This window comes from Chlamydotis macqueenii, chromosome 3 (assembly GCF_036417535.1).
Source record: "Chlamydotis macqueenii isolate bChlMac1 chromosome 3, bChlMac1.mat, whole genome shotgun sequence".
Taxonomy (NCBI): domain Eukaryota; kingdom Metazoa; phylum Chordata; class Aves; order Otidiformes; family Otididae; genus Chlamydotis; species Chlamydotis macqueenii.
The window spans coordinates 67,012,568-67,039,489 of NC_141558.1; the positions used below are offsets into that span (position 1 = coordinate 67,012,568).

General features: G+C 53.6%; 1 protein-coding gene across 3 annotated transcripts in view; it reads right to left on the reverse strand.

Moving 5' to 3' along the window:
* Positions 1 to 25,745, reverse strand: part of RRBP1 (ribosome binding protein 1) — a 28,061-nt gene extending 2,316 nt beyond the window's left edge. The window contains exons 1-21 of one of the 3 annotated variants that reach the window (XM_086745418.1): positions 25,496 to 25,745; positions 23,941 to 23,972; positions 18,090 to 18,794; positions 14,206 to 14,354; positions 13,843 to 13,965; positions 12,713 to 12,865; positions 12,271 to 12,389; positions 11,323 to 11,476; positions 9,332 to 9,470; positions 8,792 to 8,979; positions 8,574 to 8,611; positions 7,290 to 7,380; positions 6,494 to 6,586; positions 6,025 to 6,117; positions 5,841 to 5,921; positions 5,651 to 5,740; positions 5,120 to 5,212; positions 3,546 to 3,617; positions 2,157 to 2,252; positions 1,627 to 1,710; positions 226 to 318 (exon numbers count right to left, since the gene is read on the reverse strand). In XM_086745418.1, coding sequence (XP_086601544.1) covers positions 226 to 318; positions 1,627 to 1,710; positions 2,157 to 2,252; positions 3,546 to 3,617; positions 5,120 to 5,212; positions 5,651 to 5,740; positions 5,841 to 5,921; positions 6,025 to 6,117; positions 6,494 to 6,586; positions 7,290 to 7,380; positions 8,574 to 8,611; positions 8,792 to 8,979; positions 9,332 to 9,470; positions 11,323 to 11,476; positions 12,271 to 12,389; positions 12,713 to 12,865; positions 13,843 to 13,965; positions 14,206 to 14,354; positions 18,090 to 18,774 — 2,634 coding nt within the window. In that variant the 5' untranslated portion in view covers positions 18,775 to 18,794; positions 23,941 to 23,972; positions 25,496 to 25,745. The remainder of the gene's footprint in view (positions 1 to 225; positions 319 to 1,626; positions 1,711 to 2,156; positions 2,253 to 3,545; positions 3,618 to 5,119; positions 5,213 to 5,650; positions 5,741 to 5,840; positions 5,922 to 6,024; positions 6,118 to 6,493; positions 6,587 to 7,289; positions 7,381 to 8,573; positions 8,612 to 8,791; positions 8,980 to 9,331; positions 9,471 to 11,322; positions 11,477 to 12,270; positions 12,390 to 12,712; positions 12,866 to 13,842; positions 13,966 to 14,205; positions 14,355 to 18,089; positions 18,795 to 23,940; positions 23,973 to 25,495) is intronic. The other 2 variants (XM_086745417.1, XM_086745419.1) reach the window with 2 other exon arrangements.
* Positions 25,746 to 26,922: the final 1,177 nt, after the last annotated feature.

Sequence of the window (26,922 nt, forward strand, 5' to 3'; positions counted from 1 at the left end):
CCTGGCAAAAGCCAGCTGGCGACGTGTTCCCAGTGGGAACAGGACGCATGGTTGAAGGGATGGAGGGCTGGCTTCCCCCCAACACACAAGACGGGAGACGACACAGCCGTGATAGCCCTAAGCAAAGCCACATGCGGTTGTCCATGCGGTTAGAGACAGTGAGACAGGACAAGGGACATGGTTAAAGGTCAGCGCCTCCATGGGCAGCGGTCTCACCACCCTGACTTCGAGGGGTGCAGGCTCGCTTGGGTCAGCTTGTAACCCCACTACTTCTCCATCCTGTACATGGCTCTTCATCTCACTCAACTGCTGCCTGACCTGGAAGAAGGACCAGCAAGCCTGGCTCAGTTACCCTGCACCAGAGCTGTTACGAGATCCACAAGGACCTATAGATAGAGTTTGCTGGCTTTTTGGCTTGCACATGAGTGGAAATGTTTGGAAAACCACCTCAGTGTCTGCTGGGCACAGGACGGTGGTACCTAACCTGGGCAACTTGAGGCACGACAGCTCCTAGGGGTGCTGGTGCCTCATCTGCTCACCTTTGATCACTCACCACTTTGGTTTAAAGCCATCGCTGAGGGCTTGCACTAACATAGTTGAGGTGGTAAATAAAACCATCGAGGCAGGGTGGCAGGTCCTGTTTTGTCATTGATCACAACTGGGATGGCTGGGAAGGCAGTTACTTGAACACCTCCTCCTCTCCCCAATTAACCCCCCGCTACTCCATCTACCAGAGCTCCATCCTGCATCACAGCAGCACCGGCAGTCAAGCTGCCAGCTAACAGCATGCCTTGGCCAGAAGAAAGGGAAGGTTGCTGGATGAACACAAATGTGTTCCACGCTTACAACCACCTGCCGATCTAATGAGATTAAGGCTAATGATGACCCTTCCTCATGTTCCCTGGAGAGCAAGGGGCTGCATCGGCTCGCTGAGTGAGCTAGACGGTAGCAGCTGCAAGGCTGGCAAGAATCACGTTACCCAAGGGAAACCATACGCCCAGCTTGCTCCGCTCCGAGCAGCTCTGCAAGTCAGCAGTACCACCAAGGATTTTAAAAACAATCTCCTGAGCCTCTCACAGTCAAAGTAAGGATTTAAAACCAAAAGCCCTCATGGTTTTAGCAGGTCTCTTTAGCTCTTCCGGCTCTATATCCCAATCCTCTCCCCCACTTACCTGCAGAAACCTAGCCCCATCCTTCAGCTCCCTGAGCAACTCCTCCACACGGGCTGCACAGCCTCAGCCCTCCCATCCGGTGGTGGATGGACGAATGCTCAAGGCACCCAAACCCCTGCCCCAGGGTGCTGTTGGGGTAACCAGTGTCCAGTGGTGGGGCGGCTGGGTTTTTCTGCTACACATCAGCTTGTGCAAGCCTTGCTGCTCTCCCTTCCTTCCCAACCCCATCACAGGAGGAAAGGTAGGCAAATAATCTCCGGGATCTCCAACATCCCCTCCAAAAGCTGAATCAGTCTGGTGCCCAGCAGCACTGAGTTTCCCCGTGTGCTGGCTGTGCCTTCTTCCCCTCCCCAAACCCGCAGGGAGGGTGCCAGCCCCACAGCTGGGTTTGCAAACTGGCCCCAGGCAGAGCAGCAAGGTCCCAGCAGGGCAGCTCCAGGGGTCCTCCCCTTACCAGGGCCAACTCCTGGCTCTGCTTCTGTGTTTCTGTCTTCGCTGCCTCCAGCTGCTCCTGGGACTCTGACAAGAGCTGCCTCAACTGTCGATGAGGAATAGAAAGAAAAAAGGTAAGTCAATTTATGCACTTGATTTTGGAGCCCTTTGGCCCAAGGAAGCATTTTTATGATGCCAGCATCTTCTCAAAGAGGCCACGATGGCATCACTTTCTAACCTGCCTGCTGATGCCTGCTCAGAAAGATGTCAGTGAGACAGCTCTGTCTCACCTGAGCCACAGAAATCCCACAAGCCACCAAGAAGCAGTGCACAGCATCTCCATACAGATTTCCCCGTCCCATCATCTTGCCAATGGATCTCCTGACTTTAGGTGTCTGCAACCCAGATCGGAGCAAATACCTCCATCTGTTTTCCCCTGCTTTGCAAAGCTGCAGATCCCTGTGCACTCCCCAAATCCCCAAAACGCAAATGAGTGGTGAGTCAGACTTAGAAGAAAGAAGTGTTTAGGAAGGTAACGGCTGCCACACTTACGACTTCAACTTCTTTTGTGTAGTTTTGTCGTTCGGAGCTGGCTGTCTCCAAGTGATTTTCCAGTTGCGTTTCCAGAAGAGAGGTGTATTCTTTCAGCTGGATTAGAAGGGAGGAAAGCAGGAGTGGGTTGATCGTTTGAGGTCCAACACATCCCAAACATCCCATGGCCCAAGCCTGCCCTCCTGCGGTGTGTTAGTTTTATTTAGTGGGGGGGTGGGGGGACTACGGTGGCAGCTTCTGTAGGAAGCTGCTAGAAGTTTTTCCCCTTTGTCTAGTGGACTCGGCCAGGGCTGAGCCAATTGGTGACAGAATGTTCCCTGATAACGCCTCTGCGATAACATATTTAAGAAGGGGAAAAACAGAAAAAAAAAAAGGAAGAGCAAATGTGAAGACGCTTAGCAGGGGCAGAGAGGGGGCGGCGCGAGCCTTGTGGGCCTTGCAGACCTCACCCTCTGGCCTCCCGCCGGGTAGCCGCCCAGCTGCAAGAAGTGGAGAGGAGATGAGATGGATGATGTGAAGAGAACCTGAGAGGCGTCTGCCTGCCAATTGTGAAGAATTCCTTGTGAGAGGAATGGCTGCAGACGCCAAGGTCAGTTCAGAAGGAGGGGGAGGAGTAATGCGGCTCCTGGCCAAGATTCCCCTGCAGCCTGTGGTGATGACCATGGTGGAGCAGGTTGTCGCTCTGCAGCCCATGGAGGTCCACAGAGGAGCAGAGATCCACCTGCAGCCCGTGGAGGTCCCCACGCTGGCGCAGGCAGATGCCTGAAGGAGGCTGTGGCCCGTGGAGGGCCCGAGTTGGGGCAGTCATTCTGGAGAGACTGCACCCAGTGGTAGAGATGACCCACGCCGGAGTAGTTTCATGAAGGACTGTGGCCCGAGGGTGGACCCCACAATGGACCAAGGGAGGAATGTGAGTTCTTCCCCCGAGGAGGAAGGAGCAGCATAAAGCAACATGTGATGAACTGACCATAACCCCCATTCCCTCTTCCCCCTGTGCCACTCAGGGGAGGAGGAGGTAGAGATAATTTTAAGCCCGTGAAGAAGGAGCAGTTGGGAGAAGTTATCTTGTTCTCTTTCTCATTATCCTGCTTTGATTTTAATAATAAAGAAATAGTTTTCCCCAAGCCAAGTCTGTTTTGGCCGTAACAGTAACTTTAAGAATCTCTCCCTGTCCTTATCTCAAACCTCGAGCCTTTTTTCTTGTATTATCTCCCCCTATTCTCTCAGAGGGTGGAGGGAGTGAGAGAGAGACTGTGTAGTCTGGACCCGAGTGGGGCTAAACTACGACACCAGGGCAAGTCAGGAGATGGGTCCGAACTCAGCTCCAGCACAGCAAGCATCTGCCTGGCACCTGCGTCAGGACCTTCTCCCATACCCAAAAAACCTTACCTGATCTGTGCTTAGCAGGTCTGTTTTCAACTTCTCCACCATGCCTTCAAGAGATTTCAGCTGGAGTTGTGACTAAGCCAGAAAGGATCAGAGAAGGTCAGTGAACAGCGTCTCATGTGGACACTGAGCATCTTTCATTCAAACAAAAACGGGCCAGTGTTTCACTCCCACCTCTCCCACTTCTATCCTGTACCCAAGTGCAGAAGAGACCAGACACCAAAGCAGAGCTCCACAGCCTGCAGGGCAGGAGCTCCTCTTCCCAGGGAGGACGAGTCCAACAAGCCCAGGCCATAAATCATGGAGCAAGGTAACTGCTTTTGCCTGCAGGACTTCAGCTGGCTGCAGTCAGCTTTCAACACCCAAGAAACTGGCATCAGACTCGGTGCAAGTTTCCTACTGAAAGCGCCTTTGGTTTGGAAGCAGCAAGGTAGACTTTCCAATGAGGTGTCATGGGTTTTGCTATTAAAAGAAGCCAAGCAATCAGAAAAAGCATGGGATTCATATTTAAACCTGGACTGATTTTTTAAGAGGACTCTATGGTTGCTAAATTCTTTGGAAAGGAGGAATTCACTGCTTCTCCACAGAGAGGCAGGACTGCTCTGGGACCTGCCCTAGCCACCAGACATCACGCACGCCCCGCTGCCAGCACACCACCAGCAGCCACGTCATCCCAGTGCAATCCTACACCAGCCCTCAGCAGCGCTGGCGCTGCAGGAGCCAGCAATAAGCTGAGAAATCAAAGATCTCTTGTACAAGAGCTCCCTCACCTCACTGCAACCCCAGTTAACTTCAAAACCCTGCATGATGGACAGGGAGCAACCAGACCATGGAAAATAGCTTCATCTCAGTTCTACATTCAAAAGGGAGGAGACAAGTCTGCTTTGCAGAAAAGGCATGGCCAGCCAAGTTCTCTAGACTCCAGCGAAGTCACGAGAGCTCACGGAACATGCTCCCCACCAAACTCCTGGGCAAGAACAGCTCTCTGGCAGCTGCCGGCTGGCTTTTTAACTAGGAAGAGCTGTTCCCAGAGCTAGACAGACAGCTGGACCCAGAAATATGTGCAGTACGTGGCTTGGACCTCAGTTCCTTTCTGAAGGCTCAACGAACGCCAAGGTCAACCCAGGTTTTGAGAGCAAGCCAGGTTCTTCTGAAAATGGGAGTCCAAGAGCCTCGCACGTGCTCTGCTCCTGTTAAGCTAACCCCCACCAGGAGGGCTCAGCCCTATTTCCAAGCATCAGAACTTGGATTACTGAAGCAGTGACATGTTTTCCAAACTACCATGCCTGGACCGGGGAGCTGCAACCATTCCTCCAGCTCCATTGTCTGGGTCTAGGCACACACCAGGCAGGGAGGTGGGATCCAGGAGGAAAAGAGATTTCAATCCTATGTGAAGTGGGCTTCTTGTCTGCTGGTTTGGTGACAGGCAGGTGGATTTGGAAAGAAGAGAAAGTCCCAGTGTCTCAGAGTTCAAGGTTGGCAGGAATGGTTAGGGTCAACCAATTTATAGCCAATAGCCCCTCTGCTCTAAGTCCAGGTCCATAAGCAACAAACCCAGGTGTGCCCCAAACACGCACCTTCTGGAGTTCCTCTTCAGATGCCGTCAGCTTCGCTTTCCACACCTGCTCCTCCTCTTCCACGCTCTTCTGCAGGTCTCGCAGCATCCCTTCCTGTTGGCAAAGCCTCAGCTGAGCCCAAACCTTCTCCAGCCCTCCCAAGCCAAGCAGTGTCAGGGCTGGAAGCCCTGGCATACCCAATGTCTCTCCAAGGATTTGGGCCAAATAACAGGTGACAGAATTAGATGCCCTAGGTGGGGGTAAGGGCTCCTAGTTTCTAGGCTGGCTCAACCGCCCTGTTCATCAGAGCTCTTGCTGTGCCACATCCCACCACCACCAGGAAGATTTCCAACACAATTAGGCTGAAGAGCTCTATAAATTCAGGTTTTTCCTGTTTCCCTGTCTCACTGGCAAATAGTCTTCCACATGGCAGCCCCCTCAGCATACTGAGGGGTGCCCACCATGAGCCCATGGGCAGCCTGGGCTGCCAGGACACCTCTTAAGAGGCATTTCTACTGGAAGTCCAACACAGTGCAAAGGGCTGCAACTTACCGTCTCTGCAAGGATAGCTCTATACTGCTCACATTCTGCTTGTAAAGTGCTTTGCGCTTCCTCTGCCTCTTTTAATTTAAGTGCTGAATCCTGAAAAGAGAGGGAAGGGATGGAGAGAGAGGTGAGGAAAGAAATGAGCGACCATCAGGCAGTGCCCTTCCCCCCTCCACCTCCCAGCCCCTTCACTTACTAGGGGCTCTGTTGTAAGGGTCTGCTGCTTTAGCACATCTGCGGTCTTCTCCTTAAACTCTTGTAGCCACATGTCATAATCCTAAGTATGAAAAAAAGAGAACAAGGAAGAAAAAGGACACTTAGATGTCTCTCCTTCCCATGTGGTGGAGGCTCTGTGAGGGTCTGAGAAAGCTCATGCCCACCTGCTGCAAGGACATGGTGACTCCGGGGAGGGCAGAGAGCAGCGTCTGCTTTGTTCGCGTCTGGAGCGCATCCAGCTTTTGGGCCAGCTCTTCCTGTAAGAGGGACAAACTGGTCTTGGATGGAGGTATTGGGTGCCTTCTGGCCAGGCTGCCAATAGTGGTCCTGCTTTTCTGTGCCTACAGGGGTGAGCTGGCATGGGGAAACCGGCCGACAGAGAACATTGCTGCTGCTGAGAACCACGAAAACATCACTTCCAGCTTACCCATCTTCCCCATTCCCTGACCATAACTTCTACTGGGGATACACAGCCCTCAAGACAAACTTTGGAGAAGCCAGCAAGAGGGTTGGGCCAGCACTGTTCCTAAGAGGAGGAAGGCACACCAGGGCAAGCACCTCCGGTGGCGCAGGGAGGTTGAATGTTACCCTTACAACACCAGCATCACCACTAGAGAGAAATGCCGGGCTCACCTTTGCTTTTGTAGCAGCAAGTAGTTTCTCCTCGCATGCCTTCTCCACCGTGGTCAACGCTTCCATTGCTTTCCAGTTCTTCTCACGAAGGTCCTGCCAAGATCACATACAGAGGGCAATAAGCCACACATCACGCCGAAGGCCAGCAAGCCACTTGTCGGCACAGCGGAGGATTTCAAAACCTCCGCTCAGGAAAACGGGCAGCAGCCCATCGCTTTTGTTAGGGGTCTTCCATCCCACTGCCCATGTGCACCCTCCATCTTTGCAGTGGCCCAATGCACTGCATCATCAGGTGGAGGCCTTGAGAGAGCAGAGCAGAGCTGGATGCAGGCAGGAGCTCCAGAAGCAGCCTTCAGGATGCCTGGAGAGGACACAGGCCAAGTGGAGGGCTGCAAGGTTGCCTCCACACAACTGATACTGTCTTGTATAGAGGGATAATGAACAGAGGAGCAGTGAGGTGTGAGGAACCCCTGCTGAGGGATTGCCTTGACCCTGTTGGGGTAGAATTTCCCTGGCTTACTGGGTCCTAAACCTCCTAAGAGAACAGGGGACAGACACCTCCACCCGGGCAGCCCACCACCTGCTGCGGCCCACCAGCTGGACCTGTGCAGTCTGCCGGGAGGATTCCTGCTCTCTGGCAGACGAGGCAATGCCTCCAGTGCTCTGAAGGGCTGGAAGAGCCTCTGGCTGCATCACAGAGCTGTCGATAGCCAATTATGATTCAAACTCCAGAGATCTGCATTCTGAAAGGAAAAAATTGTGAGCAGCAAAAGCTGAACCTGTTTCACTCACGTACGTTGTTTTTCACCTTCTGTTGCTCCATCGCCTCTCGTAGCTCTGTGGCTTCCCTCTCCAAGGATGAGAGCTGGTCCGTCTTCTCCTGGAGCCTGGAAGGGCAGGATGCAGGACTGAGTTTCAGCATCCACCTCCCTCCCAGGTAGCGAGCTATCAAGAAGGGGATCACAGCCCTTCCTATCCCAGTCTGCTCTGGGATCTACACACACCAGGAGGAGGACAGAGTGGGACTAAAAACCACAGCCGTAGCATTGCTGCAGTGGGATCTAGTTTTCTACCAGCTTATCAGCAACAACAAGCAAGCAAGTAGCTGGCTGGCTGCACACCCAGGAGAAGAGGAAGAAGGAACCTGATCCAAAGGCCAGAAATTCCAGCTTATTCAAGTGGGACTGCTTCTGACACACTCCCATCCACGGCTGGTTAGGATGAGATAGCTCACAGCTCTGCATTTTGAAAGCATCATCCTATGATCTTGAGTGACCATAAATCAGGGCTGCAAGCTAGATGCCCAAGAGCCTGCAGCTTCCCTCCACATCCTCAGATCCACCATCTGCCCTGAAGGGAGCCTCCTATTGAACAGACCAAGGAAGGCTGAGGTCCTTGACAAGAACCAAGTCTCCCAGAGTCCCAGGACAACTGAACAGCTGCCCTCTTTTAAGGGAATGCTGGATGCTTACTGGCAGTGGGGGCATCTGAGAAATCCTCCCCCTGAGCAGAGCCTGAGGCTTCTCAGAAGTGCCCAGCACATGGACAAGGGGCAACAGACATGAGTTGTGACAAGGGAAACTCCAATTAAATGCCAGGAAACCCTTCTGCACTGGTGGGGAAAGAGGTTGTCAAACACTAGAACAGGGGCCCAGAGAGGTGGTGAATCTCCATTCTTGAAGATACCTTGAAACATCCCCAAAAAGCCTCCTCTGGTTGGCCCAGCTTTGAGCAGGGGCTTGGATCAGAGACATCTCACCTCCAACACCAACCCCACCAGCACCAACATCAGCTCCTATTCTGCAGGACCGGTCAGCCTCCATATGCCTACCAGCAACTACAGTCTCACTTCAGAATGGACTGTTATGTGGGGCCAGTTAATTGGCTGGAGCCAATTAATATTTCAAACAGCTGTGTTGGCCAGGATTGACCTTGTCTTCCCAGCTTTGCAGTCCCCAAGCCTGCCTAACGGAGAGGGCGGGAAGCCCTCACACACAGGGCTCAGTGCCCGGGGAAGCCAGGGACACACAGACGACAATCTGGAGGTGCCGTAGCTGTCTCCGTGTGCTCCTAGACCCACCTTGACTGCAGCTGCTTCATTTCTGCTTCATTGGCTGCCTGGAAGAGAGAAAGCACTTTCATTACCTGTCCTAGGCAGGTGATGCAGGTCAGCCCATTCTGCGGCATCCCAGAGGGGATCCCAGAGCAAAGATAACACAGGTACTGGGTTAACACAACACCTGCTTGAGCAGTTTAGCCCCCTCTCCTCCTCCTACCCCAATTAAGGGAGCACGCGACCTGCAAGTCTCTCTCTTTTTCTGCCTCCCTCATCTGGCCTGCCTCTAGCAGAGCTTCGATGGATTTGATCCTCTCCAGGAGCTTCGTATTCTCTGAGCTGGCATGCTGCAGTTTCCCCTTCACGTTGTCCAGCTCCAGCAACTTGCTTTTAACCTCTGCTTCGGAGCTCAGCAGTTTGGCCTGCAGTTCTGTTGGAGGAAGGGGTGAGAAACACAGTAAGGTACGTGCAAACAAATTTGGAGACTCCCCACCCTGCCCTGCCCAAGCAGGACTCTTGGCCAAAGAAGCCTTGGCAGTGGATGCTTTTGGGAGGCGCAGAAAGGGCAGGCCAGGAGGCAGGACAGAATAGGAGAGAGGCATTGGAGTGGCATTCTAGGACAGGACCATGGACCAGTCCCCCGTCTTGCTCACATGGACACCAGGCAGCCTTACTCATCCCTGGGTCTGCTTGTTCTGCCCCGACCAGCCCCACCAAGCACCCGGCCCTGAAAGCTCCAAGTCTGCCCCACAGCTCTCCCTGCACCGATCCAGGGTCCTCACCAGCAATGCTCTGCTGCTGTCCTCTGGCCTTTTCTGCATCTGCTAACAAGCTTTTGTAGCTGGTTTGGGTTTTCCGAAGCTCATCGCTTACTTCGTCCAGCCTCTTCTGCAGCGTTGCCTCCACCTCTCTTTGGGAAGCCTGCATGGCAGGAAGAGAAGGCTTTCCATAGCGTGCCAGGCACCCCGGCCAATTCAAAGCAAAGCTCCGTGTGTCACACAGTTTTATTTTTAAGCTGTGCTCTGAGGGGTTTAAGTCATCCCTCCCCCATGCTCCCCCTGTGCATGAAGTATCTTGCCTCGTGCTCACGTTTTATCATTTGCCAGCCCTCAAGTGGGAAGCAGACAACACCCGAACGTCTCGGTTCTGGGCCAAGACCACGGCCATCCTCCCCTCCGGAGAGCTAAGCTCTTAAAGCGCTGGTCCTAATGCACAGCTCCAGCCTAGCATGGAGAGGTACTGCCACGGTGCTTAGCAGAACGGAGACACCCAGCCACACGTTTCCACATGTGGAGGAATTTTCTGTGCGGTCTGGGCCAGGGAAGACTTTTTTTTTTTTTTCCATCTTAGAAAGCAGCGAGGAAGAGGCCTGGCCAAGGCAGGGGCTTCGAGGGGGAAGGCAGAGGAGGAGGATGAGGAGCGTGCTGCTTACCAGCAGCTCTACGGGTACAAGTTGCACCCTTGCAGATGGAGAAATATTGCTTTGCAAGGAGGGGACAGAAGAAGGTAAACCAGCAGCCCCATCTTGGTCTGGGTGATGCTTCCAGAGCCACCAAGAAAGCAGGACTTCTCAGTTTTTTCAGGATTTGACTTTATATCCTCAGCTCAGAGCTCCAGGTTTTACTGTGGAGCACATTCTCCCTAGCACCTTAAACACACTGTTGGCTTTAAAATCTTCCAGCTAATAAAATTTATTTAATTAGTATTAAGGTGTGCAGCATGCTGATCGCCCTGGAAAAGTTCTCCTAAAAGCATGCCTAGAAGCTGGTGTTTTGAGTCAGGAAGGCAGCTTCCGCTTTCACACCGTCTCTGTGCCCACATCACCCCCCCTTGCTTCTCGCCTGCAAATGCAGCAGGGGCCTAAAACAGCCCACCAAAAGGAGATCGGCATCCTCGCGTACCCAAAAAAATTACGATATTAAAGGATATTAAAGGCCCCTTGCTCTAGGAGCTCCTCTACAAAACCATTTGGGCATGCGCAGATAAAGGTCTCCACCACCACAGTCCCCTTGTAAAGGGGTCAGAGCAATTTGGAGACCACAGTGCATGCAGGAGGGACACGTCACAACCCTCACGCTATCTACCGCCCCTGGGGGAAAGAAGTGCAAGTTCCTGGCTTATCCAAATCCCAGTAGGAGCGCTGCCATCGCCCCACTAGAAGATGCTCTTCCCTGCGTGGGTACAGCCTGCCTGCCAGCAACAGACTACTGCTCCTCTGCCGACAGCATGCTCAGAGGCTTTACGTGGGAGGCAGGCTTTAAACACCCCTAAAAACCCGAAACCCAGCCACACCCTGGTGACAACAAAAAAGCCACAAACTCTACCTCCTGCACCAAGAAGGGAGAGGAACGGGCTTAAAAACAGCTAGGTCAAGAGAGAGCAGGAGCAAGGAGTCTGCAGGAGCACAGCCTGAGGGGGGCCAGTGGGTTTAGTCCCTCACCATAGGGTACCACCCAGCAGCATGCACCATCTAGGCTTCCCACCCTGCACCTTCACATCAGGCTCATGAGCTTCACAGTGAGTGAGAAGAACAGCTTCAACCAAGTCATCGTGCTCCCCAGGCTTTGCCAGTGATGCTGCTCAAAAAGCTCGTTGCATGTGACAAACTAACAAGGGGACAGGCAATTAAGAGGTCCACAAGGCAGCTTGCTTTCCAGCCGTGGACACTCATCTCTCTCCAAGCTCTTCCCATGGCCAAGTCCACAGATCCCACGCAATTTAGCTGCCCAACCCATCTCTGTGAGGGGAACACATTTGCTGGTGCCTGCCTGACCTGCAGCTGCTCAATCTGCTTCTCTGAGGCTGCTGCCTTGATCTCCCAGCTCTTCTTCTGCTGCTCCTCTTGCTGCAGCACCTCCGACTTCTCAGACAGCTCTTTCATCAGCTTGTTGCACTCTTGCCGCAACTTGGCCAGCTCAGCGTTCTGCCTGCACCAAGAGAAGCAGGGTTATTTTAGCCCACAGGCCACCCAAGCACCTCTGATGTTACCTAGGGGGGAACACATCCTCCTGTGGGCCTGATACAGGACTTGAAACATCTCAACGGTTGCATTCGCCTGTTTCTAGGACACGCCTGGTCCTTCAGGGAGGGGGTGAGAAGAGTTGACAAATGACTTTTTAAAAGCCGTGTTTCAATCACAGGAGACATTCCTTTCTCATGAAGTAGAGGACACGAGGATCTGTGTTCCCAGACACAAGAGGAAGCGCTCTAAGCAGCTGGAGTCCGCTCTGTAATTATTTTACTGCTGTTAATCACCAGCCATTTCAGACTTTCTATAAAAAGGAGTGTGAAATTCTTCTACCTAGCTCCTATTTGTTCTGCGTGCACTGGGCAGGTCTTGGTTCTCTGCAGCATCACTCCCACCAAAGAGCCAGCTGCACTTCTTATGAAATTTGAAAGCACAAGCTCCTAACAGGAGAATTGCCACAGCACCTTCTGGTCCCCTCTCCCCTGCTGCCTGTTGGCTCTACCATCAGCACAGGTGACCCCAAAGCAGAGAGGGTTTCCCCTGCCCTTCCACTTGGGAAGAACATCCTTATTTCCCCTGCCAGCCCCCCCAAAACCTATTTGGCAAGCTCTTCCTCACTCCTTCCTCTACCTCCAGCTAGGTGGAGCGTCTGTAGAAGCACCTTAAAGAAAGGGGGTGGCCAAGCCCAATGGACAGCCAACCCCAAGGTTTGCCAGAGGGGATCCCCAGCTCTGCCCCCTGCCCCGGCCTTACTTGCTCTCCGTCTGGCTGGTGGCCTGGTTGAGGGCATCCCTCAGGATGGAGTTCTCCTGCTGCAGGCGAGCCAGCTGCGTGTTGGGACCATTCTCCAGCTGCTCCTGCAGAGTCCGGATCTAGAGGAGCCCAACAGGGGTTAGTGCCACCACTGACCCTTTTGCTCTCTCTGTGAAGCCCACACAATGAGCAAGAGGGAGTGGCGACATGGGGGAGTGTCTACTGATGCTGACAGCCCCCAGAGATGCAACACCCATAAGGATGCTCCCATGTGCCTCTTCTCCCTTGAGCACCATGGTCCAGGAGCATCGCAGGGTCTCGCCCCTCCCTGAGGCCCTGGTCCCCTCACACATCTTAATCTTTTCCAAAAGACCATGCATCTGCCACCAAAAGCCACCTGGTAGCCAGAGGAGGAAGCTGCAGAGCTCAGTGCGGGGCTCACCTTGCCCTGGAGCTGCTGCGTTTCGCTGACATGGTCCTGGTAGCTGGCCTGCATGCGTGCCTGCACTGCTGCAATCTCCCGCTCGCGGGCAAGCAGCTGCTCCTTCAGCTTGCCCTCCACAGCCGCCGCCTTGGCCCGCTCGGCTGCCAGCTCCTTCGAGGAGAGAAGTCATCTGCTTAGTCCTCTGCATGCAAGTTTCCCCACTTTAGGGGGATGTGAAACCAGTGGCCTCCTAGCTCAGAAGACGTAAAAGTTCAGCCCTTTCCGAGCTGCCCCCGAGCCCAGCTACACCATTTAGCACTTACATTTCCTCTTGCATTTTGTTTTGGGCTCTGTGGCCACTGGATGCCACTGTTGTTCCACATTGGGCCAGCTAAGAGAAAGGAGTAAGACAGCCTAGAATTTTATTTTTCCCTCCCTAGGATCAATAACATCACACAAAGTTCGGGGCAAAGCAGGAAAATTAAAAAAAAAATAAAACAAAATCAACACCCTCTGTCCCCTGCCAAGGCTCCGTTGGCTGGCTGGGCAACGCCATGCCGCTGCCTGGGGCAGTCTGCGTGTGCAGGGGTTCAGCACAGGGCCCAAGTGCATGGGGTGGCTTTGCCCTCTCCTCTCCTGCCTGCAGGCGGATGGACCAGCTGCCAAGTCCACCAAGGTGGGGGTCTGTTTCAACTTCAACTCCACCAAAAAGAGGTGGAGGCAAGGGACTGAGTCAGGGAAGGGGGCTGTAAATGAGATCAGCCTTCTTAAAAAGGGCCTGATCAGCACCTTCTCAGCTCAGGGGATCTGGGCAGAGATGAGAAGGGATCTATTTTCCTCCCTAAAGCAGCAGAAAGCTGCTGTCTCTTACAGGAAGGGCTTTCCTCTGCTTCTCCTGCGGCTGCCAACAGGCACTACTCTGTGGCTCTTTGGGCTGGTGGCTCCCCGGGCTGGGTCAGGCCCAGGAGAGGAGGTCAGGCACGGATCTCCTGCCCTTTTGGGGAGAAAACAGCAAACAGGTGAAGGGCCCAGAGATCCCCTGGGCTCCCCCTCCAAGGGGGATGAGATGTGGGGAGTGGGAGGCACATGGCGAGCCACGACGAGCAGAACCCATGTTAGGGATGCCAGGAGGGCCACGCAGCGCTTACCTTGCTCAGCTCCCGTAGCTTGTTTCTGGCAGCAGCCACATCCTCCTGCTCGGCAGCAAGCTGCTTCTCCTTCTCTTCCAGCTGACGTTTCAGGACGGCAACAGGGTCACCCTTCTGCGTGGCCTGCCAGCATGGGGTGGTACATTAGTGGGGACCATCACCTCCAGATCCACCCGCTCCACCCCACATGCATGGGATCCTGCCCTCTGCTCCAAGGGAAAATTCAGCTTTGGTCTCCAAGACTGACTCTCAGGGCCAGCTTGCCCAAAACAGGATGCCTTCCCTCCCCTTCACACCTCCTGAGGCTCGGCAGAGTGGCAGAGCCCCAGTGGCAGGCAGCCACGATGGCGCTGGCAGCCCTACCGTGTGCCAGGTGTCCTGGACGATGCCCGCTTTCTCCGTCAGGATCTCGATGAGCTGCTGGGCCTCCCCCTCGCTGAAAACCATGCTGCTGACAGTGGACATAAGTGTCTTGTAGGGCAGGTAGAGCGGCCCGTCCGAGTCCATGGGTGCTAGGGAGGAGAGAGAAGGTGTTGGGACTGCACAAGCCATTGGCAGAGCTGAGTAGCATCATCTCAGTTGGCTTCAACCCCACAATTGTCATTTCAAACCAGCATCCACCCAGACTTCCACAGTCAAGTTTGATACCTCTCTAATTGAAAGTAATATGAAAAGTGCTGGAGACAACATTCAACACATAGGTCTGCTTCTTGAGCCAGCTGTCACCTCTGCCTGGCTCTACTACTGCCACCATCCTCCATCAAACTTAGTGACTCCCAGCAGGAGTTGGGTATGCTTTGCCCGAGCCAGGGAGCAGAGATCCATTGGGCATCAGAAACTGGACCGCACCATGATACAACAGGGGTATGTCGCCCCCATTGCCAGTACCAGTGATGTAGAGTGCAGCAAGGTCATCTCCTGCCTTTCACCAGGCAGGTTTGTTCCAGCTCTTTGCTAAGGGAATGACACAACTCCAACCCTTCCAACCCCTCTGCTAACCCAGCAAAACCAAGGAGCATCAGGGACCATGATGCTGTCATAGGACCACAGTGCACATGGTCATGATGGATAGAGGGCAGTGGTTTAGGAGTTCCTGCACAGTATCTATGGCCCAGTGGGCTTATTTTCCTATGTTAAAAAAAAAAACAAACCAAAACAGAAGAAGCAGTTTGGATCCCAGCAGCTCCAGAGCCTCTAAAGCCGTTAACACCGGGGTCTCTTGCACACAGAGCTGGGACCTCCCAAGCAGCAAGGTCAGAGAAGGAGCAGGAGGTGCTGCAGGGATCAGAGCAGAGATTCCCCTGTGGCCCCTGGAGAAGAGCCCACGCTGGAGCAAGTAAATCCTGAAGGACTGCAACCCATAGAAGGCCCCAGGCTGGAGCAGAGGAAAGGTGTGAGGAGGAAGGAGAGGCAGAGAGGAGCTGTTATGGACTGACAGCAGCTGCCGTCCTCCTACGCCACGCAGGGAGGAGAGGTAGAGGAGTTGTGAGGAGGAAGGAGTGAAGGTGAAGCCTGGAAAGAAGGGCAGTTTTAACTTTGTCTCTGTTCTTCATCTATTTTAATTGGAAATAAATTAAAATAGTCTTCCCCAAGTCAAGTGTGTTTTGCCTACGACAGTAATTGCTAAGTAATCGCCCTGTCTCTATCTCAACCCATGAGCTCCCCAATCTTATTTTCTCCTTCATCCTGCTAAGGAAGGGGAGTGGGAGAGCAGCTGGGTGGGGGTCTGGCAGCCAGCCACCATCAAACCAGCACAGCAACAGAGCAGCAAAGCCCGGGAATGCCTAGCAGCTCTAGCATGCACTGTTTGCTCCTGGCTTCTGGTAGATCCATTTGGGACGGCAGCCCTACGCCCTGGCAGCAGCGGAGTCTGTCTCACCAGCAGCAGCCACTTCTCAGCAGCACAGCTGGGGCAGCTCCACCATCTTGTGCAACCAGGGCCCAAGAGCTTGGCTCACACTTTACTCATGCTGGCAACTGCACCAATGCAGGACGGCACATCACATCCCCTGGCCCAGTCTCACTGGGCGGAGGGACCCATCAAGCAAAATTTTGCCCATCTTCCAGTGGCGTTGCGCAAGTGAGCCTTGCACAAGGCAGGCACGATGCAAATCCCACCTTGTAGCTGGCAAACAGAGCTGGGGCAGCCTGCCAAGCTGTAGCAAAAGGAAGCCTACGCTGCCACCGAACCCATTTGCAGAGTCGGAAGCCTCGCACCTTGCCAAAGGAAGCAGCAAAACAAGAGGCAGCCGTGCAGCAAAGCTGCCATGGGAAAGCACTGCAGGGACTCGGGGTCTGAATTGCCTCTTCTCAAACCCAGGGGGACATGGGAGACATGGATGGAGCCCCACACCTAGGAGGCTGCAGCTCAAGTCAGGTACCCACGCAGGTTTCATGGGAGAGCGTGGCTCCTGCTATCACAGATAATGACCTGGGATCCGACTACACACGAACCACTTGCAAGCAAGTTTTGGTGCGATGCAGGAGGCTAAAAACGAACCACACAAGAGAAAACTACCCCAAGCCGCTCTTGTCAGGTTTGCCATCTGTTTCAGTGCCAAGCATGTGCCTTTGAACACTTTGAACACCCATTTTTATCTGCCACTGGATGATTTGTTGCTTCTGCCTTTGAGGAGGAGAGACCACAGCTGCCAAAAGGCTGCCCACAATACCTTGGTCAAACTGCAGTCAGCTTCGTGGTGCAAACACTGCCGAGAGCTTTCCTTTGAAAAATCCCACAGGAGCAGCTAAGATATCGCTCTTGGCTTTTAAGACATGCTGAATCAGCACTTCATACCCAAAGGAGTGGATGTTTGGAGCAGCCAAAAAAACTCCCAACTTAACAAGTACTAAAAGTTCATCTCCCATCCACATTCCCTCGGCTGTTACAGCCTGAATTTAGCGTCATGTTTTTCAGTGTTAAAGAAGTGCATCCCCACATGCACATGCCAAAACAGCCACCTCCAGTTTCCCCAACACCATCGCTGCGATACCCTCCAGCAGTGGTTGCTCAAACTGTTTCAAACCTTGTTACTATGTGGAGTTGGCCCTTAGTAAAATCTTTTCCTCAGAAGAGCAGACACAAGAGTTTTAACCCAACCTTGGAGATCAGCAGCTACAAAATGTCTTGCTGAGTAGCAAGCCCTCTTCCAAAACATGGGTGTGGAAACTGCCAGGTTACACAGCAGCCTAGGTTGGGATGTGCTGGAGAAGGCTAGCAAGGGCTGTCTTTTTGTTTGGGTTGGTTTTTTTTTCTGTAAAAAAAGAAATGAAACTCTGCACACCACATCACGTCTTTGAGAATACCTGAGAGATTTCTCCCTTGTGTCCATATGGGAACACTTCTACAAATCTGAAAGCACTCACATTTTTAGTGCCTGTAGTTATCACTTAATTACAATCAAACATGAAACCCAAACTGTTCACGCTGGTGCAATGAGAGGCAAGAATCCAGCTACAGAGCTGTTTTTCTCCCCTCCCTACACCTATTTACACCCTGGAGAGTTGAGGACCACCTTCTTTAATCTCTTCCACCTCCACGTCAACAACAGGCAAGTTTTTCCTTCCCTGTGACACATCCAAAGTCACTTCCCTCTAACTATCCTATGATCAGTCACCTGCAGTATAAAATCCTTTCAATTCTCTCTCCTCCAATAGGCTGTTTTTCACCTCCACTGAAGAAGGAGGAAATTCCAGTAGCAACCCCACCTCCTCGTAGAAGAAGAGCAGTAGAGCTCCTGTGTGCTTTTAATAATCAGAGGTGGAAAGGGAAAACATTTTGTCTTGGCTTTCCACCCAGATGTCCAGCACCCTGGCAGCCGTCTCCTCTCGCAGGACAGGTACATGCACCTCCCGTTCATTCTCAGTGTGCAGATCTGCTCAGAAACCCACAACGCAACAGCAAATCCAAGAGGAACCTGTAACTCTCCAAGGTGTGTGTGGTGGACCAAGGAGCTAAGCACCAAGTAGGGGTATCCGATGCAGGAGGCAACACATTACAGAGTGAAGACAAGTCAATAAACTCTTGACTTCAACTCTACTTCCCCCTAGAGAGAACTACAGTCCAGTACAGACTTTTTCAACCCACTTCCCTTTGGTGCACATGGTCCATCTCACCAGAGACAGCCTTTCTACAGGTGCTCTGTTTACAACACTGAAGAAGAATGAAGAGATCTCAGAAAGGGATAGCTGTTTTAACAACACTAGGATGCCCTGCTGGCTTACTCGATGGGGATACATGGCCTTACCTGGTTCGCTCTTCTTCTTGGATGCCGCCTTCTTCTTGACAGGTCCATCATGCTTCTGTTCCTCATGGGTCGGAAGAGCATCGGTTTTCTTGATGGCAATGGAGCTGATGACTGGAGCGCTTTGCTGCGTGCCAACCGGTGGCACAGCCACAACAGGCACCTCCTTAGGGGTCACCTCCAAGACAGGAGAACTTTTGGGGACAGTGACAGGAGGCGAAGCCAACATGGGGCTAGGAGCAGGCTCTACCTTTGCCACCTTCTTCTCCTTCTTCCTCTTCTCCTTAGGTGATGGAGCAGGTTTCTCCTTTTCCTGTGTAGGGGCCACTGACACTGCTGCAACTGGAGACTCAACAGTTACACGCTCAGGCACCACAGCAGGCTCAAGAACCACATCCTTGGGAGAGTCTGTCACTTCCTGAGTCAGCTGCTGCTCCGGGATCTTTCCATTAGGTTTCTCTTCCTTTTTCTTCGCTTTTCCTTTCTTCTCAACAGGTTTCTCTTTCTTCTTTTTCTCTAGTTTCTGCTGCTGGGTCTTCTCAAGCTCTTTGCGTTGCTTGGCCAAGGCTTCCTCGTAAGATGTCTCCTTCATGGAGAAGGTGGACACCAGGAAGATCCCGATGGCTGATATCACCATAAAACCTCCAAAGACCATAACACCCAGCGTCTGAGGGTCATACACATCCATCCTGCCTTATTCTTCTGCACCTGCAAGACACCAGAACAGCAGTTAGTGGGGAGAAAAAAACCCAATGCAACAGCCTCCCTGAGCAGGGAGTTTCATATCTGTGTCTCCGAACGGCACTGTGAACTGAAAAGACAAACGCTCAAGATTCACACAACTCTGGTCAGGGTGATCTGCCTACACACACCCAAGTTTGTGATCCTCCACTATGCTGCCTATGCAGAGTGGTCCTGTCATACTGCAGCCACTAACTTCCCTGGCTGCAGCAATCTCCAGAAGAAACAAAGAGGAGGAAGAAAAAAAACAGGGGTGCAATCAGAGAGACATGAGCAACTATCCAATACATGTTCAATGGGATGGTTTTGCATAACCGTGGGCAATAACTGCAGCCCTGCAGCAGTAAGAGTATCCATTTTCAGACTGTTTGGTGCAGGCTGGCCAAGAGCTAGGCTCTCCCTGGAGTACCTGGCCTTTTCACTGCACCCAGACACATATCCAGGTCTCAACTTTGTAATAAAACATTCCTCTGGAATACGAAAACACACACAAGAGAGCTTTCCCCAGCTTTGCTGCAGCCCTGGCCTTCTCCCTTCGCCACCTGCACCCTGCAGCACTACTGGTTTCTGCCCAGCCCGGCAGGGAGGATGCTCGGTGACCGCATCCCACTGGGTAGCTTCTCCCAGCCTACAGCAAAGAAAGGCAACCCGGCAATGATGCTGCGTGCGTGGACACCATGTGGAGAACCAAGTTACAGCCATTTCCTTGAGATGCAAATACCAATGAAAGGTAGAAGTTTAAGCTAAAAAAAAAAACCAAAAAAAAAACCCCACGGTCATTAATTATCTCGTCTCCTCAACAGATGCCCACAGGAAGAACTGAGACTTGCAAAGGGAGCACAGGATGTGGCACTTCTTTCCACCTCTGCTATTGGCTGGTGGGCAAACTGAGGACAGGATCCTTCCTACCCTCCTCTCCAGCCTCAGTTTCTGCACCTGTAACACACAGAGCAGCAACAAAGACCATACTGCCTGCTCTGAGATCTGGCAGGCAGGGCACAGTCACACACAGAGAATGGTGCTGCTGTCTCCACTCTTCTTAATTGCTCATTGAACCCTGTCCTGAGTTTCGAAGCCAATCTCTTCCCTGCTGTCCCACTCAGGTGTTTCTCCCATCAAGCTATCACCTCCATGCAGCCCTGAGGTGGCTCATGAACCCCCAGATGCTGAAGTCGGGCACCTGTGAAGTGAAGTCAGTTAATCTGTGAAGACGCACTTTCTAGGAGGTGCCAAGCTGCAGTTTCTCATCATTGTGCCTCAAAACATAACCACGAAAATGCAGCAAGACTTCGGCTATCAGAAGTTCCCATCCCCATACTTAACTGTAAACATGATCAAGTTTCCTCTTTAAGAGGTTGTGGGTTGAGGAGGGAGGGGCTGAAAGGGGAGGAGGCAAATATAAGAATAAAACTAAGGAGATCAGCATCTTTTCAAAACCTCAGTGCTCCCAGGGAGAGCCCACAGAGCCTTTTCCTTTCTAACAGCTGGAGCAGCAAACTCGCGGCCGAAGCTGCAGCCCAAAGCTGCTCCTGCAGTGAAGGGGGTGACAGTGCAATGAAAAACTCCTCCAACACCCGAGCAGGGGGTGCAGAGTTGAAAGGAGCTGCAAAGCTGCTGTCTCCCACCAGAGATACCCACCTGCCCAGGGAAGGATGTCTTAACCAGCCTCCCAGCTCTCCCCACCCGCCTCTCTGAGCATCCCAGGCAAAGCAGGAAAGAGCTGGCAGGCAGAAGGGCTGCCAACGCCAGCTGGAACCAGCCTCCCCTGGCAGGGCCAACCTTCTACCCTGGGGCACCACTCAAGATCCCAGCTGATACTACCTGGCATCGCTATTTCATGACTGCCCCAGCCGTTTCGGATTTAAACAGCCTCAGTCCACTCTATTGCAGCACATCTGGTAGCATCACTTTGGGATGGTCCCCACCAGGACAGATTATTCCTAACCCACAGGGTGAAAAGGGCTGGATTTCCTCTCTCTGGCAGGAAATAAAAGGCAGGGCTGGAGAACACATACCCACAACCTTGTGCTGGTTTTAAGGCTACAGTGTAGCACCCAGGAGCTGTTTTAGGGGCAGAACAATGTGACCTGCATTCCTCGCCCAGCAACCTCAAGATGACAGTAAACACAAATCTTTCCTGACCTCACATCGCCACAGATTTATATTTAGATAAAAATTTGCCACTCCAGCTTAGGGCAAGGGCACCACTGAGCACTGGCAAATGCACTCCAGCCCCACCAGCTGCTACCACCATCTCCAAAAGCATCTGGATGGAGCCCACAGAGAATGGGAACGGAAGAAAAAAAACAAACCTCCACTACAGAGGCATCCAGCATGCACAGGATGGATGAGAGAGGACAGGGCTATTACGCAGAGACCAGGGGGTGAGGTGGGTCAGACAGTGGTGCCGGACATGGCATCACGGTGTCGGAGCCCTTTGCCTGCTCCACATCCCACCCTGCACTGGTGTCCCCCCCAAAGTCCTTACAGGCAGAGGGTGTTTGGGCCCCACGCTCCCTCTCCCCAGCAGGCAGCCTCACCCAGCCTCGCTGCAGTAAAAGCTGCCTGGACCTTGACTTGTCTCAGGCTTTACACTCAGGATGAGATAGTGATGCAGATTGGCATTAAAGTCCTTCCTCAATAAACAACAACACCACAACACCAACAAAACCTCCCCCCCCCCCCGAAAAAAAAATACAAGAAAAAAGCAGCCTAGAGCATGAACCTAGAGGAGCTGTGGACATCTTGTACCTGCTGGAAGAGCTGTCGCAGCAGCCAGAACTGGTGAAAGCAGCTCAGATGCCCGCACAGGCCATTCGCAAGCTCCCACCACTGGCCCAGAGAAATGCCGCGCTGTGCCCAAGGACGGGCCTTTCAGAACATCCGAAAGGAAGAACGAGAGGTACCAACTGGGCAGCAATTGCTCCCTGCAGCGCTATCATGGCAAAGGGAAACTTTGGCCCTGTCTCACTGCTTGTGCCCTGCAGCCCAAGGCATTGGAGCAAGTTCTACCAGTACAGTTCCTCCTGTGGTCGAGACTTGGCACTGACCAGCCAAACAACTCGTTCAGCGAAGAGCCTATCACTCTGATGGTGCAAAGATGGCAGCAGGCTGTATGCTACCACGCGCGCTTAAATCAAATCAGGTTGGCTTTCGCATTTAGGGGATAAGAAAAAGTCTTCCTCTGGGAACTTCCTGATGCATAAATGCAAGAAGCAACGTGCCGCAGCATTAGCATCAGGAGCAAAGCATTTCCTGACGTCGCAGCCTTTGAAGGGCTGAAAGTTTGCTCCCAGATTTGCACAGTAAGATGCAGTACCCATTGTGAGCATGGTGCAGGAGCATGCACACCTTGCCCTTTGGCAGGAATGCCCTCCACGTTTGCCACCTGCGCAAAGCCTTAGCCAGGACATGGAAAAATAGGGCACTGAAGGTACCGCTGCTTGTCTGCTCGCAGATGCCCAGAAGAGACCTTCACATGTGTACGTTTGGCTCAACAGCCAGGCTTTGAAGAGGCTTGAAGACTTCAGCATCTTCTACTCTGTACTTTCTGGTCCCCCAGGATGTTTTTTCAATCTGATTCCCAGGCTGCTTTGGGAGAGGGTTGCGTGCCTAAGGGGTGCAGGGATACCAGCAGCTATCTGAGTCCACTTTCAAAAAATCAAGTTCACATCCGACGCCGAGCATGTTTACCTGCGTGAAGTTTCTTGAGCAGGATCATCCTCTACTCCTTACCTGGCCAAAACAGTGGAAATCATAAAATATCTCCATAGGCAAACTCCTTCCCAAAAATAGCTTGTTCAGGTAAAGCTTTTCACCACCACCAGAACAGGAATAAGATAGACAACTGGTATTTCACTTGGCCTTCTCACACAAAGGATCCAGCTGAAATTCTGTGCTCTGACTCTTCTGTTCCTGTGGCTTTTTCTTGTTATCCATCAAACTTCCCAACACCCCAGATAACAGCCCAGGAGGCCTGACCTCCCTCGCCACCCTGCACATGCTGTTTTCACCTCTCTTTGCCCTGAGCAAAAGTCCAACTTGCCCTAAGGAAGCAAAACCAGTATAGCACTCAGCCTTGCTGGTTTTTCAGCACCAAACAATTTCCAGGAGGAACCAACCCACAGACACGTGGCGCAAGAGCAGCAGGGCCACATTCAGTGTCCTATGGTCACGTTTGCTGGAGGCAGCTAAGTGTCAAAAGCCAGGCTAGAGCCTTCCCACCTGGTTCAGCCTCTCCTCCCCTTTGCAACCACTTCCACAAAATCCACACAAATTCAGTATCTCTGCAACTCAGCATTCCACCAACCCTGGTTTAAACCAGCCAGGTCAAGCATCAGATGGGCAGGAGCAAAGGAAGAGACAGGTTGTGCAAGAGTTACAGAAACTATTTCTTTAGGCAGCCAAAGGAAAATACATCTGTTATCACCCTCCCCGGTCTGGACAGGTGCTGCAGGTGAGAAAAGATGCTCTTTGCAACCATTCCCCCTGCAATCCAAGGCCTGCACTTTGCCATGGTGCCAAGGTGGCTTCTCAGGTTAGAGCAATGTAGAAGAAGAGGTGATGGGGACTCAGAAGGCAGAGAAAGACAGAAGTGGTCTTGTGCAGCCAGGCTCTGCATAGCTGCAGCAACACCTGCCTGCGAAGCACCTGCAGCTCCCCTTCCTCTACAGCACCTCCCAGCATGTTAAAAATAAAAAAAAAAAACCAACCCACAAATAAAAAGCTCTCCCCTCCCTAAACACGCACACACAAGTTGGTCGAAGCTGGCTGACCCAACACACAAGTTTCCAGGCTGAGATTTTGGCTTTTTCCAAGGCCATCAGGGCGAGAAGTAGGCTGCACCCAAGGGACTGGACACAGTTTCGGGAGGGCAATGCCTGGCTTCTGGCTCAAAGAAATAAAGTCTTGCCTCCTTCCCTGCCCCTGGTCTGCAGCTTCTCTGACCAAAAGGCAGCAGGAGGGCATAGACGTGGCTGGGGGCGGTGTTCCTCCAGCACAAGGGAGGAAGAGAATGAGGGAGAGGGAACTGGGAGGCTCGATCCCACCAATGCCAGGGCAGCCCGGCAGCAGGAGAAGGCAGCAGCACTGCGAGCAGATAAAAGACAATCACCAGATACTTCTCCTGGAGTTTCTCTCTCCACCCTGTTGCAATAGAGAGAGACAAAAATTAAAAACAAACAAGAAAAAGCCTGTGCACCATGAGCGGATCCTGCCCGCGTCCCCAGCAGCCTGTGTTTAAATACATTTTCCGTATAAGTGACTGTGCATTTCCAGCCTCCCGGCAGTGCACATTGCCCTACGCAGCAACTTCAGATCAGCTGCCTAACTGATCGACAACAGTTATAGCTCTGCTTAATTGAACGTGCTTGAGTGCTCCATTAGCTCTTGCAGTGCGGCAGCAGCAGCCGGGGCCCTTGGCGGTGCTGCCAGCTCCCTTTCTCAGCCTCGGAGTAAAAACAAACAAAAAAAAAGGCAGAAAAAACATATATACACATAAGGAGAGTGTAACAGCACCATAGCTGCAGCTTGACTAAACTCTGCAGCGGCTATTACAAATTTTCTCCCCCCTCCCCGGCCCCAAGTGGCGTTTCCTCGCCAGCTTCTGCTTGGGTTTCTCCTAGGTAGCACCCGCCTCGCTCTGCTCCTTCCAGCCACGTCCCGGTGACACGGGCAAGGGAAGGCCACTGCCATAGCCTCTGTGAAGAGGTAAGCCAACATTTCGGGCGGGGAGGTTCCTCCCTTGCACCCGGCCACGTGTGCAGGCGCATGCTCTCCTTGCTGGACCCCTTCCCCAGCAGGGCGAGAAGCAGGACGTCCCACCAGAAAATGCACTGCAAAGCTGGCACATCTGCCCAGGGCAGGGGGGGTTGGAAGGAGATAGTCTTTAAGGTCTCTTCCAACCCAAACTATGCCGCGGTTCTGCGGTCCAGTCTCGAAAGACCCCAGGGTGGAGAGGGGGGGGTCTCCGCTTATGGGGTCGTCACCTCTCTCCAAACGCTCTGGGCATGGCTGCCGGGAGTCTCCCAGGGCTGCCAGGGATTTTTGGGGGGGGCAGGGGGAGGTTTAGTTAAGGAAAGAGAAAATAAATCAGGCACAACCGTCTGAGAGCTGTGACCATTTATAACCGCGCTTAATCAGATTAATGAATTTCGCCGGGCGGGCGCTGGGGCAGGGGAATGGGTTTGAGGGCTGCGGGGCGGGCGGCGATGCCAGGGGCGGGGTGGCGGGCAGGGGGCGAGGATCGGGGGGGCCGGGGGCGGCGCAGGGCCCCTCCTCTCCCTTTCCTCCCTCCCTCCCCTCCCCGGCCCAGCCCGGCCGCACACGCCGCCATTCCGCACCGCCCTCTCCGCGCCGCGGGCCATTCATCCGCCCGACACCCCCCCCCCACCCCACCCGCAAACGTGGCCAGAACCTAAACCTGGGATCTCACCCCTCTCCCTTTTCCCCGTCCCACGCGGGACACCCTTCCGCGCGTGGGAGCGGCGGGGGCGCACGCGCGCGTGTGTCCCCACCCCGCTCCACGTCTGCTGACAGCCGGGGGTGGCGGGGAGCACCGGGGTGGGGGGTAAAGGGGGTCCCATGCGGCGACTCCCCCGCATGGAAGTGGAAGTGGAAGGGGAAGGGGCTGTGGAAGGGGAGAGGGAGGGCGGCCGCCGCCTACCCACCCGTGCCGGGTCGCGGTCCCTCCTCGCAGCCGCGGCCGTGTGGAGTCGTGGCACTTTCCGCCGCTGTCTCGCCGGGCTCGGCTGCCCCGTCCCGCCCCGCCCCGTCCCGCCCCGTCGCTCCGCGCCGCGCCGCGGGGCCCACTCAGCGCGGCGGGGCGGGATGGGACGGGACGGGAGTGTGGGGCGTGTAGCCTCCGCTTCATCCCCGCGGGTGGAAGGGTCCCGCCATCTCTCCCCACGCCGCGGAGCCTCGCCCGGGGGCTGGAGCCGGCCTTTGGGCGGCGGGAGAGCGCCCGGCTAGCAGCCGAGGAGGGTCGGTACCGGTCGTCCCGGGCTGGGGAAACCTCGCAGACCTTTGCCCCGGGCGGTGCTGGCGAGTGGAGTTGCCAGGGATCGGCCACGAGCAGGGCTGGGAGAGGACGGATGGGAAACCCGGGGAGTCCCCTGCAAGGGATGAGGATGCTGGTCCACGCTCTGGACCCTCCTCAAGTGCTGGGTGCGGGCCTCACGGAGCAGGTGGAACCCTAAAGATGCCTGCCCCCAAATGAGCCTTTCTTCAGGGTTGACAAACGCTGGGCCTGGGCTGATCTGCTCTCTACAACTACCTGAAAGAGATTGTAGGAGGTGGGTGTCGGTCTCTTCTCCCAAAAAACTTGTGATAGGACAAGAGGAAATGACCCCAAGTTGCGGCAGGGGAGGTTTAGGTTGGATATTAGGAAAAAATTCTTTACTGAAGGAGTGGTCAGGCACTGGAACAGGCTGCCCAGGGAAGTCGTGGAGTGTTCAAAGGACGTGTAGATGTGGCACTCCAGGACATGGTTTAGTAGGCATGGTGGTGTTAGATTGATGGTTGGATTTTATGATCTTAGAGGTCTCTTCCAACCTTAGGATTCTATGATTCTGTGATCACCCACCAGCTTGTGGATCCCAAGGTGGGGGTAAAACCATGCCCAGAGCTGCCCACGATGGCCAGTGCCAGCCAGCATGGTGGCTGTCCTCTGGGCACACACCCTCTGCATACCTCCTGGCTTGGCTGTGACCTCCCATGGTGGGACAGAAGAAACTGGAGGTGCCTGTTTGCAACCAGAGGGAGTTAGCTATCTGGAAGTTATTCGGATCACTTTCCCAGTACCTTGGAAATGAAAAGGGAAGGGTTGGAAGGGCCTCCTTCATGTTAGAAGGGACTAACTGTTGGAGAAGACCCAGGGCACTCTGAGAGATGCTGTAACTCTGCCGCTTCGTGCCATAAGGACACGAGAGCCGTCTCTGACCAAAGGCCCATCTCCCCAGGAATGTGCCTCCAAAACCAACCAAGCACCCAGACACCCAGCCAAGCAGGAGCCCTAAGAACAGAGCTTTGCTGTCTACTCTGTAATTCAGAGATTGCACCAGCTACACTTTTTACCCAAAATTGCACAAAAGGTCTA